The following is a 13912-nucleotide window of genomic DNA, read 5'->3' as shown; positions in this document are numbered from 1 at the left end:
CACAACCTCTCTGGGCAGCCTGCTCCAGGCCTCCAGCACCCTCACACCAAAGGTTTTGCTCCTGTTCAGAAGGAACCTCCCGAGTTCCAGTTTGTACCCACTGCCCCTTGTCCCATCACTGGGCACCACTGACAAGCATCTGGCCCCATCCTCTTGCACCCTTCCCTTTAGCTATTGATCAGCCCTGATCAGATCCCCTCTGGTGCTGCTCTTCTCCAGGCTCAACAGCCACAAGGTTCTCAGCCTTTCCTCCTCACAGAGATGCTCTGGGCCCCTTAGCATCTTAGAGCAGCTTCCAAAATCCTCTGCTTCAATCATGGGGGCTTGCCGTGCTGGGGGCTTTGTTATGTAACTCAGGTCAGAGAGGCATGGGTGTGCTCAGCAGAGGCAGAGCTCCCTGGCAGAAGGGTTGCTTTGCCATGGGCATCGTGCTCCTGTCTGCCACAGGGCCCTCAGAACAGCCCTTGGTAGAAGCTGTTTATCCTCTTGGTCTATTGACAATTCCCAGCATCGCCTCTTAAAGCAGAGGCTGGTCCTGACAAGAAGCGCTGTGCCTTGCCGGTGCTGCCCTCTCGCTGCATTGCCCAAGGACAGTAAGTGCCGGGAAGCAGCAGGGGGTGTGGTACTGGGGCCTCTGCTTTGAGAGACAGGTCTGTACCAGGGAGCACAGGAGCTGCACTGCCGTGAAGAAACAGCGACCTGATCATCCTATGGAGGAAATGTTGACCTGATCATCCTATGGAGGAAATGTTGACCTGATCATCCTATGGAAGAAATGTTGACCTGATCATCCTATGGCAGAAATATTGACCTGATCAGCCTATGGAGGAAATGTTGACCTGATCATCCTATGGAGGAAATGTTGACCTGATTATCCTATGGAAGAAATGTTGACCTGATCATCCTATGGAAGAAATATTGACCTGATCATCCTATGGCAGAAATGTTGACCTGATCATCCTATGGAAGAAGGGTAAGAAAGAGCCAGAGGAGCAACTGTGGAAGCACAAGAGTCTGGAGAGAGTTTTCTCTCCTCTGGCACCTAACTGCAGTGTCCCCAAGTGAAGGAGGTAGCTTCCAGGCTTTCCCCTGTGCTGCACAGGGAAGCTGGCAGCTGCCCTGGGGGGGGGGGTGGACGTTCCACTGCTGGTCAGGTAGGATCGGTACGTTCAGACTTCAGCTAAGTCACTCCTGCAGAGTGCCAGACTGGCCAAACCATTTACTCAGCCGTGGCCCTCCGGTTTGCTCTGTGTGTGTGTGTGTGTCTTGTTTGTATGCAGAGGGGGCAACGACACCAGGAAATTCCCGGGATTGCAGCTCGTTTCCTAGCTGCAGGCATTGCACAAGAGCCACCTGGTGGTTTTGTGGCTACAGAGGATGGCAAGCTGCCGTGCAGCAAGGATGTCTGCCAGCTGTTTGCTGAGCCCAAGAGCTCCAGGTCCAGGGCAGAGTATCAGACCTCGCTGCTTTTACCTGGGCCAGCTGTGTCACAGATCTCCTTTCTCCAAGGGCTGTGCAGGAAGCCAGGCGAGGCTCAGCTCTCTAGAAGACAGCAATGCAGAGAAGGGCTCATGAGCAAGCAAGGTGTGGGGCTGTGCAAGGGAAGGCACTCCAGTTGCAGAGGCAGAGGGAAGAGAATGTGCTCAGCCACCTTGGGCAGCAGAAAGGCATCTTTCATGAGACCTGCACTGCACAGCTGCACAAGGCTTTAAGAATAGAAGCTGTGGAATAATGGCCCTGCAGTCAAACTGTCGTGCCTGAACTCAGGTGACTTCTAAACTACTTGCTGGAAGTAACTGGAAAAGAAAACCTCTGTGTGAGTGCTCTCTGCTTGCCTGGTCTGAGCTGTCAGCCCTGTCTTATGAGGCTCTCTTCTGGAGCAAGAGCACTGTTAATACCCACAGCTGGTGATCAGCAGTGTTCTGCCATTCAAGCCTTTTCTTTACCTTCCATTCCCTGCTTTATCTCACCAGGAAATGGGCACAGCACAAAGCACCAGTAAGGTCCTTAAAGAACCAGCAACAGAGCTTCAACAACAGCTGCCAAAGGTCATGGAATCACAGAATGGGAAGGGTTGGAAGGGACCTCCAGAGATAATATAGAGTCTAACTCCCCTGCCAGGCCAGGATCACCCTAGGGCAGGCCACACAGGGATGCATCCAGGTGGATTTTTAATGTCTCTATAGGAGACTCCACAACCTCTCTGGGCAGCCTGCTCCAGGGCTCTGTCACCCTCACAGCAAAGAAGTTTCTCCTCATGTTGAGGTGGAACCTCCTGTGCTTCAGCTCCTAGTTGCTGGTTCCTTGTCCTACCACTGGGCACCACCAAAAAGAGCCTGGCACCTTCATCTTGACACTCATCCCTCAGGTGTTTGTAGGCATTGATCAGATCCTCTCTCAGCCTTCCCTTCTGCAGACTGAACAGCCCCAGGGCTCTCAGTCTTTCTCCTGAGAAGAGATGCTCAAGCTCCTTCATCCCCTGTGCTTCCCTGGCAATGCTGTGAGGCAAACAGGCAGGAGGTTTTTTTTCCTCCATGCTTTCTTTACTAGACAGGGAAACACACTGGGTAGAGTGGAACCTTCCATCAGGAAAAGGATGGGAGCTGAAAGCTCTGACATTGCTTTTTCAGGGCTCAGTCTCTGGCCCAGTACTTTTATCCTATACCTGAGAGGTTTCCTGGCTGTAAGCTGCTAGGATGTTTCTTAGAGCTGCTAAACCTGCTCATGTGGATCCCCAGGGGGAGCTTATATTCAAGAGTTATCCCCCCCCTCAGAAACACCATCAGCCTTTACCCTTTGTCTTGGAGAGGGGAAGCATTCAGAACCAGCCCTGAAATGGCTTTCAGAGGTGTCAGGTTAAGCTCAAATCATAGAATCATAGACTCAAGCAGGTTGGCAGAGAGCTCCAAGCTCATCCAGTCCAACCTAGCACCCAGCCCTGCCCAACCAACCACACCATGGCACTAAGTGCCCCAGCCAGGCTTGGCTGCAACACCTCCAGCCACGGCCACTCCACCACCTCCCTGGGCAGCCCATTCCAATGCCAATCACTCTCTCTGACAGGAACTTCCTCCTCACAGCCAGCCCAGACCTGCCCTGCCACAGCTTCAGCCTGGGTCCCCTTCTTCTGCTGCTGCCTGCCTGGCAGCAGAGCCCAACCCCAGCTGGCTACAGCCTCCCTGCAGGCAGCTGCAGGCAGCAATGAGCTCTGCCCTGAGCCTCCTCTGCTGCAGGCTGCACCCCCCCAGCTCCCTCAGCCTCTCCTCACAGGGCTGTGCTCCAGGCCCCTCCCCAGCCTTGCTGCCCTTCTCCAAACACCTTCCAGCACCTCAGCATCTCTCTGCAATGCAGGAGCCCAGAGCTGGACACAGCACTGCAGGGGTGGCCTGAGCAGTGCTGAGCACAGGGGCACAAGAACCTCCCTTGTCCTGCTGCCCACACTGCTCCTGAGCCAGCCCAGGATGCCATTGGCTCTGCTGCCCACCTGGGCACTGCTGCCTCCTCTGCAGCTCCTCTCTGCCACCACCCCCAGCTCCCTCTCTGCCTGCCTGCTCTCAGCCCCTCTGGCCCCAGCCTCTAGTGCTGCTTGGGGTTGTGGCCAAAGTGCTGAACCCTGCCCTTGGCCTTGTTCAGTCTCATCCCCTTGGCCTCTGCCCACCCATGCAGCCTGGCCAGGTCCCTCTGCAGGGCTCTGCTACCCTCCCACAGCTCCACAGCTGCTCCTAGCTTGGTGCCATCTGCAATCGTTAATAAACAGTTGCATATTTACAGTTGTGTTTGCTGGCAAACAGGAGCAGGCAGATGCAAAAGGTGGAACACAATTCCTGGCTACTTAGCTGGCTCTCAGCCTTTTTCCTCCCCTGTATCATCCATGTGGAAGTTTCCCAGGTGGCTCCCAGCAGCCTTGTCTGAAATCCACACTGATAAAATGCCAGGTGAGTTTTTCCTGGTAGCCTTTCAGCTCTCATCCTCTGCCTCTTTACTGCTGTCAGTTAACCTGAGCAGAACCCATGTCAAGTCTCCCACCAAACTGGGAACTGCTATGCCTCACATTTGGTGCTGGTTCTGTTACTGGTTAGTAACCTGAGCCCTGCAATGATTGCTCCCATCACATCCAGGCTCCCTAGCTAAGGAAGAGTGCAAACTCCAGAGCAAAGCTTTCTCCCCACCTACAGGTCTCATCCCCTGTGCTTGCCAAGACTCTTCCTATGAACATCTGAGCTCTGAGCTTGGGATCCCATAAATGCCCTTCAAGGGTGGGTGACAGGAGGATGGGAGCAGGCTTTGTTCAGTGGTGCCCAGTGACAGGACAAAGGGGTAAGTAACAGGCACAAACTTGAACATAAGAAGTTCCATCTAAACATGGGGAGGAACTTAAGGTTAATGGAGCACTGAAATAGGCTGCCCAGAGAGGTAGTGGAGCTTCCATCTCTGGAGACATTCAAAACCCACTTGGAAGTGTTCCTGTGTGACCTTCTGTAGGTGAACCTGCCCTGGCAGGGGGTTGGACAGAATGATTTTCAGAGGTCACTTCCACCCCTACTACTCTCTGATTCTGTGTACATGACTTTTGGTTACTGGTGACCTTTCAGAGGCCAAACCTGAGGTGGTCTGGTTGCTCTGAAATGTTACAGCAAGCTTGAGGAGCAAGGACCACTTCTTTGAGCATTGTTCTTTCCTCTTGAGGCACAGCAAGAAAAGGGGAAGATGACAGCTTCAGCAGCTGACTTCTGACTCACTCTAGCTGTGGTCACTGACGAGGTTTCCTTGCACATGAGCTGAATTTTGGGTTTCCTATGTCACAGAGGAGGTCTCCCAGCTGCAAAACCAAAACTTGCCCTTGACAGGCCTCAGAGCTGCTTCTTTCTCTGGTTTTCCACCCCTCCGTTCCTGCTTACTTACTTGACGTAGCGCTGATGGGTTTTGGTCAGTGTCCCTCTCTTGGCTTTCACCACTCCCCAGCTGGCTGAGGCTGGGATGGAGCTGCTGGTTTGGCTCATCTGTCACCTGAACTGGTAGGTACTCTGCAAGTTTCTGAACACAGCTGCAGCAGAATTCCAGCATCTGCTCTTTCGCTGTGCCACCGAACTGCACCCGGAACATGCGGCATTCACTCTGCTCCGAAACCAGAGAGGAAAGCAGGTGAAGCCTCCAGCTGCTTTGCTTTCATTCAAGGCCTCTTGGGGGAAGCAAGTGAGAAAGTGATAATAGTTTTGGATTGTTGCACCAAGTTAAACCCAAAGAAACAAGCCCTGCCTGCTCTGCCTTCAGCAGCTAAAGCAGAAGACTCCCGAGTCACAGGCTCGCAGGATATTAGTGGTTGGAAGGCACCTCCAGAGATCATTGAGTTCAACCTCCCTGCCAAAGCAGGACCATATAAACTATTGCAGGTTGCATCCAGGCAGGGCTTGAGAGCCTCCAGAGAAGGAGACTCCACAACCTTTCTGGGCAGCCTGTGCCAGGGCTCTGTCACCCTTACACTAAAGAAGTTCTTCCTCCTGTTGAGGTGAAACTTCCTGTGCTGGAGTTTGCGTCCATTGCCCCTTGTCCTGTGCCAGGGTGCAAGGAAGCAGAAGCTTGGTTAGAAACACCCCAAGAGAGTGGTGAGAGAGCAGGGCCAGGTGTCAACTAATTAATTTGTCCAACCAAGGGAGCAAACTTTGCCATGCCAGCAGCTTTTAGATGTGTAGCAAGGGAATTAAGGCTTCCTTGTTGCTGCAGGTAGTATGCTGTAAGGATTGGCCAACTCTGGTCGGTTGTTTTGTGACTGAAATGAAAAGGAAATGACAAAGTTAGGCAGGAGATAGCTCTGGAATCTAACCTACAAATGCCTGTGCTGTGAGGGTCTTGGAGGTCTGGGTCAAGCTGCTCTGAGAGGTTGTGGAGTCCACTGGAGAGACTCCAACCCCTCCCTCCTGCCCACTGTGATCCTGGGCAAGCTGTTGTGGGTGCCCCTGCTTTAACAGGGTGGGGTTGGACTGGATGATCTCCAGAGGTGCCTTCCAAGCCCCAGCATGCTGGGATTCTGTGAAAAGGGAGGATGGAGGAGTTTGTTGTGCATAATAAGCTTGTCCTCAGCACCTTCAGCTCACACAAGGCACCTTGAGTGCCTGTTTAGGCAGGGGATTAATGGGACCTGCACTTTGCTCTTGACATTTCAAACATTTAAGGTGCTGGAAAAGAAGGGAGATTTCCTTACACTTGAAGCAGCCTGGTTGAGGCTTCTGAGCTTTCACAAACATCAACCCCAGGGTTTTTGTAGGACTAGACAGGCTGCCAGAGTGCTGACTGCAGGGACACCAGGAGAGCTTTCACTTCAAGGAGCTGCTCCTGACAGCCTGTGTGGTTACACATGTGTTATCTGAAGCTGCTTGTACTGCAGCAAGTGAGTTTTTAGGCCATCCTAAAGAGGAAAGCTTCTCATGGTACCTTTTAAAGGGAAACATGTCAAAGTGCTTTGAACTGTTGTGCTCCTTTTAACAGTGCTCACTTACACTGCTAATTAACTCAGACCTCACCTTCCCTGGCTTGGGATTCACTTAGGTTGAGAACTAATTAGTGGCTGTGCCAAGCAGGTGAGTTCTCCTTAGAAGAACAGGAAGGGAACTTGCATCTTAATCTGAATTCCTTTTGGAGGCTTTCCAAGAGCAATTTGGTTTAGTTACCTCTACAGTGCCCATATTAATTTTCATAGAATGGTTTGGGTTAGAAGGGACCTTTAAAATCATCTTGTTCCAGGCTCCCTGCCATGTGCAGAGTTACCTCCCACTAGACCAGGTTGCTTCAGGCCTTATCCAGCCTGGCCCTAATATCTTTGGGGAAAAGGCATCCACAGCCTCCCTGGGCAACCTGATCCTGTGTCTCAACACCCTCACTAAAGAATTTCTTCCTAATCTCTAGTCTTAAATCTGCCATCCTCAAGCTTCAATCCACTGCCTCTAGTCCTAGCACTACCAAGTCCTTGAGTGCTGTGCCCAGCTCTGGGCTCCTCCATTGCAGAGAGATGCTGGAAGGTGTTTGGAGAAGGGCAGCAAGGCTGGGGAGGGGCCTGGAGCACAGCCCTGTGAGGAGAGGCTGAGGGAGCTGGGGGGGTGCAGCCTGCAGCAGAGGAGGCTCAGGGCAGAGCTCATTGCTGTCTGCAGCTGCCTGCAGGGAGGCTGCAGCCAGGTGGGGTTGGGCTCTGCTGCCAGGCAGCCAGCAGCAGAAGAAGGGGACCCAGGCTCAAGCTGTGGCAGGGCAGGTCTGGGCTGGCTGTGAGGAGGAAGTTCCTGTCAGAGAGAGTGATTGGCATTGGAATGGGCTGCCCAGGGAGGTGGTGGAGTGGCTGTGGCTGGAGGTGTTGCAGCCAAGCCTGGCTGGGGCACTTAGTGCCATGGTCTGGTTGGTTGGGCAGGGCTGGGTGCTAGGTTGGGCTGGCTGAGCTTGGAGCTCTCTTCCAGCCTGCCTGATTCTATGATAGGGGAGAGTGAGGCTGGAGGGGAGGAGGAAGTTGTTGAGCAGGAGAGTGGTGAGAGGCTGGAATGGGTTGCCCAGGGAGGGGGTTGAGGCCCCATGGCTGGAGGTGTTTGAGGCCAGGCTGGCTGAGGCTGTGGTCAGGCTGCTCTAGGGTAGGGTGTCCCTGGGCATGGCAGGGGGGTTGGCACTGCCTGATCCTTGTGCTCCCTTCCCACACTGCCTGATTCTATGGTTCTGTGAGACCACTTGGGATATTTTTATGCCTTAATGCTTCTGCAAACAGGGCAAAGAGCTGGAACTGAGCTCTGGCAGCCACTGAACAAGAAGCTCATCCCCTTTTCCCAGAATTCCTGTTTCTGACTTGGAGATGAAGTCTCCAGTTAGGTAGAGATTAAACTAGAGACAGCTGCTTCTGCTGAAACAACAAAGCCCAGAAGCCATTAGGGGAGAAGAGAGAGCTCCTCTCATTTCAAACAGGCTTTGCTTCTGAAAACACCTGGTTGAGTCCTCAGTGGAGTTAGAAACTTCTGGGAGTGCATCTCAGGGCCGAGAACAGTGAGAGCTACACAGAAGCTGCTAACCAGCAAGTGCTGTTTAATTATTTACAGGCCAATCGACTGCTTTCCAGCTGATCCCAGGGGAAGCCCAGAAGCCTTTCATTGCCTTAAGCACCTGAATCACCAGGCTGGTGATGGTCAGGGGCCATGGCATGGCTGAAGCATGGTTTGGTTAGGCATTTTGTGGTCTGTGTGCCTGTAAGAGCATCCTTTCATCTCTTTAATTGTTTGCCATGGCAAGACAGATTGTGACAGAAAGAATGGTCTGGGTTTTTTCCCAGCTAACTCTCAGAAAGCAGCCTGAGTGTCTGCAGTTACAAAAGGTAGTGAGAAGATCTCTCAGTTCTTCCTTTGCCTTGCTCCTTCCAGATCCATTCTGTGCTCTAAACAGATTGAGAGAGGTGATTCTGCCACTCTGCTGTGGCAAGACCTCACCTGGAACACTGTGTCCAGCTGTGAGGCCTTTGTCACAAAGACTTGGACCCAATAGAGCCACAAAAGTGACTAGAGGGCTGGAGCACCTCTGCTACAAAGACAGGCTGAGAGAGTTGGGCTTGTTCAACCTGGAGACAAGAAAGCTCCAGGATGCTTTAGAGCAGCCTTCCAGTACCTGAAGGAGCCTACAAGAAAGCTGGGGAGGGACTTTTCCCAAGGGCTTGCAGTGACCAGATGAGGGCAGTGGCTTTGAGCTGGAAGAGGAGAGAGAGGAAGACTGGAGATTAGGAAGAACTTCTTTACTGTGAGGGTGGTGGGACACTGGAACAGATTGTCCAGGCAGGTGGTGGAGACCCCACCCCTGAAGACATTCATGGTCAGGCTCGTTGGGGCTCTTGAGTAGCTTGGTCTAGTGGAGAATGTCCCTGCTAACAGCAGGGGATTTGTATTAGATGACCTTTAAAGGTCCCTTCCAACCCAGTGCAGTCTGTTTCTTGTTTAATATCTTGAGGGGGGAAAAGCCCAAACCTTTCATCTGGACAACTGACAGTATCTGAGAACTTCAGGTTTCATTTGTCCAGCATGAAGAAATCTTCTCCAGATCTGTGTGGAGCTAGCAGAAACATGAAAAAGCAACTCAACCTACCTTGGCCTGTGCTTGAAAGAGCAGGCAGTCTGCTCTCCTCACTACCCTCAGCCACTTGTGGGAATCGATCAGTGAAAAGCCTTCCTGAAACAAAGCAGAGCACAAACGACTCCAACAGCAAACATGCAACACTTCAAAGCACACACCCTGGGGGTGCCATCGAATCCCTAGGTGAAGACAGGTCCTCTGCATGCATCAGCTTTTGCACCCAACAGCTTGCCAACCATGTGGGGTTTGCTGCAACAGGAGTTAAACCTGCACAGAGGTTTTAGGGATAGAGGCACTGAGTGCAGCCTCAGCAAGTTTGCTGCCCACACCAAGCTGTGTGGTGCAGCAGCCAGGCTGGAGGGCAGGATCCATGCAGAGGGAGCTGGGCAGGCTGCAGAGGTGGGCACAAGCCAAGCTCAGGAGGTGCAACAAGAGCAAGGGCAAGGTCCTGCAGCTGGCTGGAGGCAATGGCAAGCAGCAATGCAGGCTGGGCAGTGCCAGGCTGGAGAGCAGCCCTGAGGAGAGGCACTTGGGGGTGCTGCTGGAGGAGAAGCTGCACAGGAGCCAGCAGTGAGCACTTGCAGCCCAGAAAGCCAAGCAGAGGCTGGGCTGCAGCAGCAGCAGTGTGGCCAGCAGGGCCAGGGAGGGGATTCTGCCCCTCTGCTGTGCTCTGCTGAGAGCCCACCTGGAGTGCTGCATCCAGCTCTGGAGCCCCTGGGCCAAGAGGGCTGTGGAGATGCTGGAGAGTGTCCAGAGCAGGGCCAGGAGGATGCTGAGAGGCTGCAGCAGCTCTGCTGTGAGCACAGCCTGAAGGAGTTGGGGCTGTGCAGGCTGGAGCAGAGGAGGCTCCCAGGGGACCTTCTTGTGGCCTTGCAGGGTCTGAAGGGGGCTGCAAAAAAGCTGGGGAGGGACTTTTGAGGCTGTGAGGGAGTGTCAGGAGTGGGGAGAATGGAGCAAAGGTGGAGGTGGGGAGAGTGAGGCTGGAGGGGAGGAGGAAGTTGTTGAGCAGGAGAGTGGTGAGAGGCTGGAATGGGTTGCCCAGGGAGGGGGTTGAGGCCCCACGGCTGGAGGTGTTTGAGGCCAGGCTGGCTGAGGCTGTGGTCAGGCTGCTCTAGGGTAGGGTGTCCCTGGGCATGGCAGGGGTTGGCACTGCCTGCTCCTTGTGCTCCCTTCCAGCCCTGCCTGACTCTGTGACTGCATGGCTTAAACCTGAGCCTGCAGCTCCCGTGCCAAGATGAAGCCACCTTCTAATTTCCAAGTGCACTTTATCTGTGTGCCTGTGAGGAAGGTCTGCATGAAGTGCAGAACAAACCAAGCTGCAGCAGCTAGCTTGGCGTTGCTCTGCATCCCCTGAAGTTGCCCGAGAGGGCAGCAGAGGGCAGGCAAACCCGAAGAATGGGTCAGCAGTTGGCTTCTCTCAGGCCCAGGGAGGCTTTCTCTCCGGATGGAGCTCAGGTAAACAAGCAGCAGCTTCGCTAAGTGGATGAAGATGTTTTTGTACTCGGGTTGCATTAGCTGTCAGTCTCCTCAAACCACTCAGGCTGCTCAGCACTCTGTAACAACACTGCAGGCAGCTGAAAACATCGTGTAAAAATGGCAGGGCAATGGACTGTGTCTCCCAAGGTACCTTCCCCAGGCTGCCACAGTCTTTAGTTAGCAAAGGCTTGGGAGTAGGGCTGGAAAAAAACCCCAAACAGATCTGAGGGCAGGGAGGAGATTGCCTGCCTGTTTCAGCTCAACTGCTCATGCTTGCTTTTTTTGCATAGGTTGCTTTTCAGAGGTGGCCTAAAGGTCAAGAACCACATCACATCCTCCCCTTGGGTCAGCAGCAGTGTGGTTTTGCCAGAGGTATCATCCACCTGACCCCAGTCCAGGCTGGGAAACCATCTGGCATTCTGTCTTGGTACAGGGAGTCATCTTGGTAAGAGATTCCTGGCACTGCACCTCCAATTTGAACTGAACTCCCAAGAGAAGACTGTCTAGAAAGCACTGAAGGGTTGAACCACAGGCAAAGTGCACCAGCCACCTGTCAGGATAGGCTCCAGAATGGTAGAGACAGCATGCAAGCAGCATTCCCAAAGGCTCTGAGGTCAGAGGGAGAAAATCATTTCCCTCTGCACTTTAAACCAAGGTCATTTGAAAGGATGCTACAGGAGAGCTGGAGAGGGACTTCTGAGCAAGGCATGGAGTGACAGGATGAGGGGCAGTGCCTTCAAAGGGGAAGCAGCTCTATTTAGTGAGACTTTAAGAAGTTCTTCTTCCTCATGAGGGTGCTGAGGCATTGGAACAGCCTGCCCAGAGAAGCTGTGGGGGCTCTAAGCCTGGAAATCTTGAATGCCAGGTTGGACAAGGCCTTGAATAACCTGGACTAGTAGAAGGTGTCCATATCCATTGCAGGGGCTTGGAACTAGATGATCTTTAAGGTCCTTTCCAACCAAGATGAGCCAAACACCTGCATTGTGTTAGTTTGTACTGAGCACACTCAAAGTACCTCTAGGTGGGGCTTGTTAAGGGATAAAAGGCCTCAAGGTCAAGCTTCACTTCACTTTGTGGCTGCTGGTGAGTACCAAGCTGTTCTCTGCTTCCCCAGGCAGGAATCTGGATCCTCAGAGGGACAAACTGATAGCCCTCACACCAGAAAAGGGCATCTCAGTTGGTAAGCTGGAGTCCTCCAGCCGTGCTGCATGATGCAATTAGACTGCTGAAGCAGTGAAGAAGGAAGATGTGTCCTGTGTGCTGAGGGCTTCCTCATCCCATTTACAGACAGAAGTCCCCTCTGATGGCAAACAGCTGGAAGTCCCTGAAGGTCAGTTTGCAACAGTCAGGACTTATGCCTGGGACCCCACCTGCAGTCCTGGGGGCAGTTCTGGAGCATCCAGGACATGGAACTGCTGGAGCCAGTGCAGAGGAGGCCACCAAGATGCTGAGAGGGCTGCAGCAGCTCTGCTGTGAGCACAGGCTGAGAGAGTTGGGGCTGTGCAGCCTGGAGAGGAGAAGGCTTGGAGGAGACCTTGGAGTGGCCTTGCAGGGTCTGAAGGGGGCTAGAGGAAGGCTGGGGAGGGACTATGGACAAGGAATGGGAATGACAGGACAAGGGGGAATGGTTTAAAGTGGCAGAGGGGAGATTCAAACTGGGTGTTAGGAAAGGGTTCTTGGCAGTGAGGGTGGTGAGACACTGGCACAGGTTGCCCAGGGAGGCTGTGGAGCACAGAAGCACCCAATGTGATCAAAGATCACATTGGGTGCTTCTGTGCTCCACAACCTCCCTGGAGGTGTTCAGGACCAGCCTGGATGAGGCCTTGAAGGTTCTAGTGGGGGTTGGAACTGGCTGAGCTTTGAGGTCCCTTCCAGCCTAACCTATAGCAGGGGGTTGGAACTGGCTGAGCTTTGAGGTCCCTTCCAGCCTAACCTATAGCAGGGGGTTGGAACTGGCTGAGCTTTGAGGTCCCTTCCAGCCTAACCTATAGCAGGGGGTTGGAACTGGCTGAGCTTTGAGGTCCCTTCCAGCCTAACCCATTCTATGTTGCTATGATCTCTCAGCCTTTCCTCCAGTCCTTTAATCATAACCATACCTTCTCAAAACACTTGGACCAGTTCAGAACTGCTCACTCTGGACATGCAGCCAAGCCCCAAAACACTGCTAGAGAAGGAATTCCAGCAACTCCTGCTTTCCCTAGGCCACTTGGACTCCTCTTCATTTCAAATAGCTCCTGGTTTTTAATGCACACCAACTGGGTTTATTTAAATGTGGCTGTTCCCATATTAAGTCTATTTTTACCTCTCCTTTGACTGGGAGATGGAGGTTGCCCAAATGTTGTCTCCTTAAAATCATAACTGTTTTCAAAGCAATCATAAAAGGCAGCCCAGTGTTTAACTTTCCTACCAACTCTTTTACTGATGTTCCCCAGACTCTTATCCTTTTTTGTATGTCCTGCTTCTGAGGTCAAGCAAACTGGAAAGAAACAACATTTGGAATGTGTGTTTCTGTGCTCTTGATTTAGTCAACTCCAACCCTCCCCAAATGTGATTAACTGAAACTTAATTTACTTCAGGTTTAATTAACTGAAGAAGAAAGCAGGAAGCATTTCCTCTCTTCTTGCACCTTTGGTGGATTGTCTGTTGCCAAGCAGAAGCAAGTAACTAAAAAGAGGTAAAGCAAACAGAAAAGCAGAATCATTTGGGTTGGAGATCATTAAGATCATCAAATGCAACTCAACACTGCCAGGTCACCACTAAACCATGTCCCTCAGCATCATATCTATATTGGCTTTTCACTCCCTCCAGGGATGGAATTCCAGGTCACTTGTTCCTTGGGAGAAGGGACTGACCCCCACCTGCCTCCAACCTCACAGTATCACAGTATCATCAGGGTTGGAAGAGACCTCACAGATCATCAAGTCCAACCCTTTAGCACAGAGCTCAAGGCCAGACCATGGCACCAAGTGCCACGTCCAGTCCTGCCTTGAACAGCTCCAGGGACGGCGACTCCACCACCTCCCCGGGCAGCCCATTCCAGTGTCCAATGACTCTCTCAGGGAAGAACTTTCTCCTCACCTCCAGCCTAAATCTCCCCTGGCACAGCCTGAGGCTGTGTCCTCTTGTTCTGGTGCTGGCCACCTGAGAGAAGAGAGCAACCTCCTCCTGGCCACAACCACCCCTCAGGTAGCTGTAGACAGCAATAAGGTCTGCCCTGAGCCTCCTCTTCTCCAGGCTAACCAATCCCAGCTCCCTCAGCCTCTCCTCGTAGGGCTGTGCTCAAGGCCTCTCCCCAGCCTCGTTGCCCTTCTCTGGACACCCTCAAGCATCTCAATGTCCCTCCTCAACTGGGGGG

At 52.9% G+C, this 13912-nt stretch overlaps 1 protein-coding gene across 1 annotated transcript in view; it reads right to left on the bottom strand.

Moving 5' to 3' along the window:
* REC114 (REC114 meiotic recombination protein) overlaps nt 1-13912 on the bottom strand; it is a 33190-nt gene that overhangs the window by 2214 nt on the left and 17064 nt on the right. Inside the window, exons 3-5 of the mRNA XM_064158173.1 lie at nt 9094-9177; nt 4903-5115; nt 1474-1542 (exon numbers count right to left, since the gene is read on the bottom strand). Of these exons, the coding sequence (XP_064014243.1) occupies nt 1474-1542; nt 4903-5115; nt 9094-9177 (366 nt within the window). The remainder of the gene's footprint in view (nt 1-1473; nt 1543-4902; nt 5116-9093; nt 9178-13912) is intronic.

This window comes from Pogoniulus pusillus, chromosome 17 (genome assembly GCF_015220805.1).
Source record: "Pogoniulus pusillus isolate bPogPus1 chromosome 17, bPogPus1.pri, whole genome shotgun sequence".
NCBI lineage: Eukaryota > Metazoa > Chordata > Aves > Piciformes > Lybiidae > Pogoniulus > Pogoniulus pusillus.
This window is presented reverse-complemented; position numbering and strand designations above follow the sequence as displayed.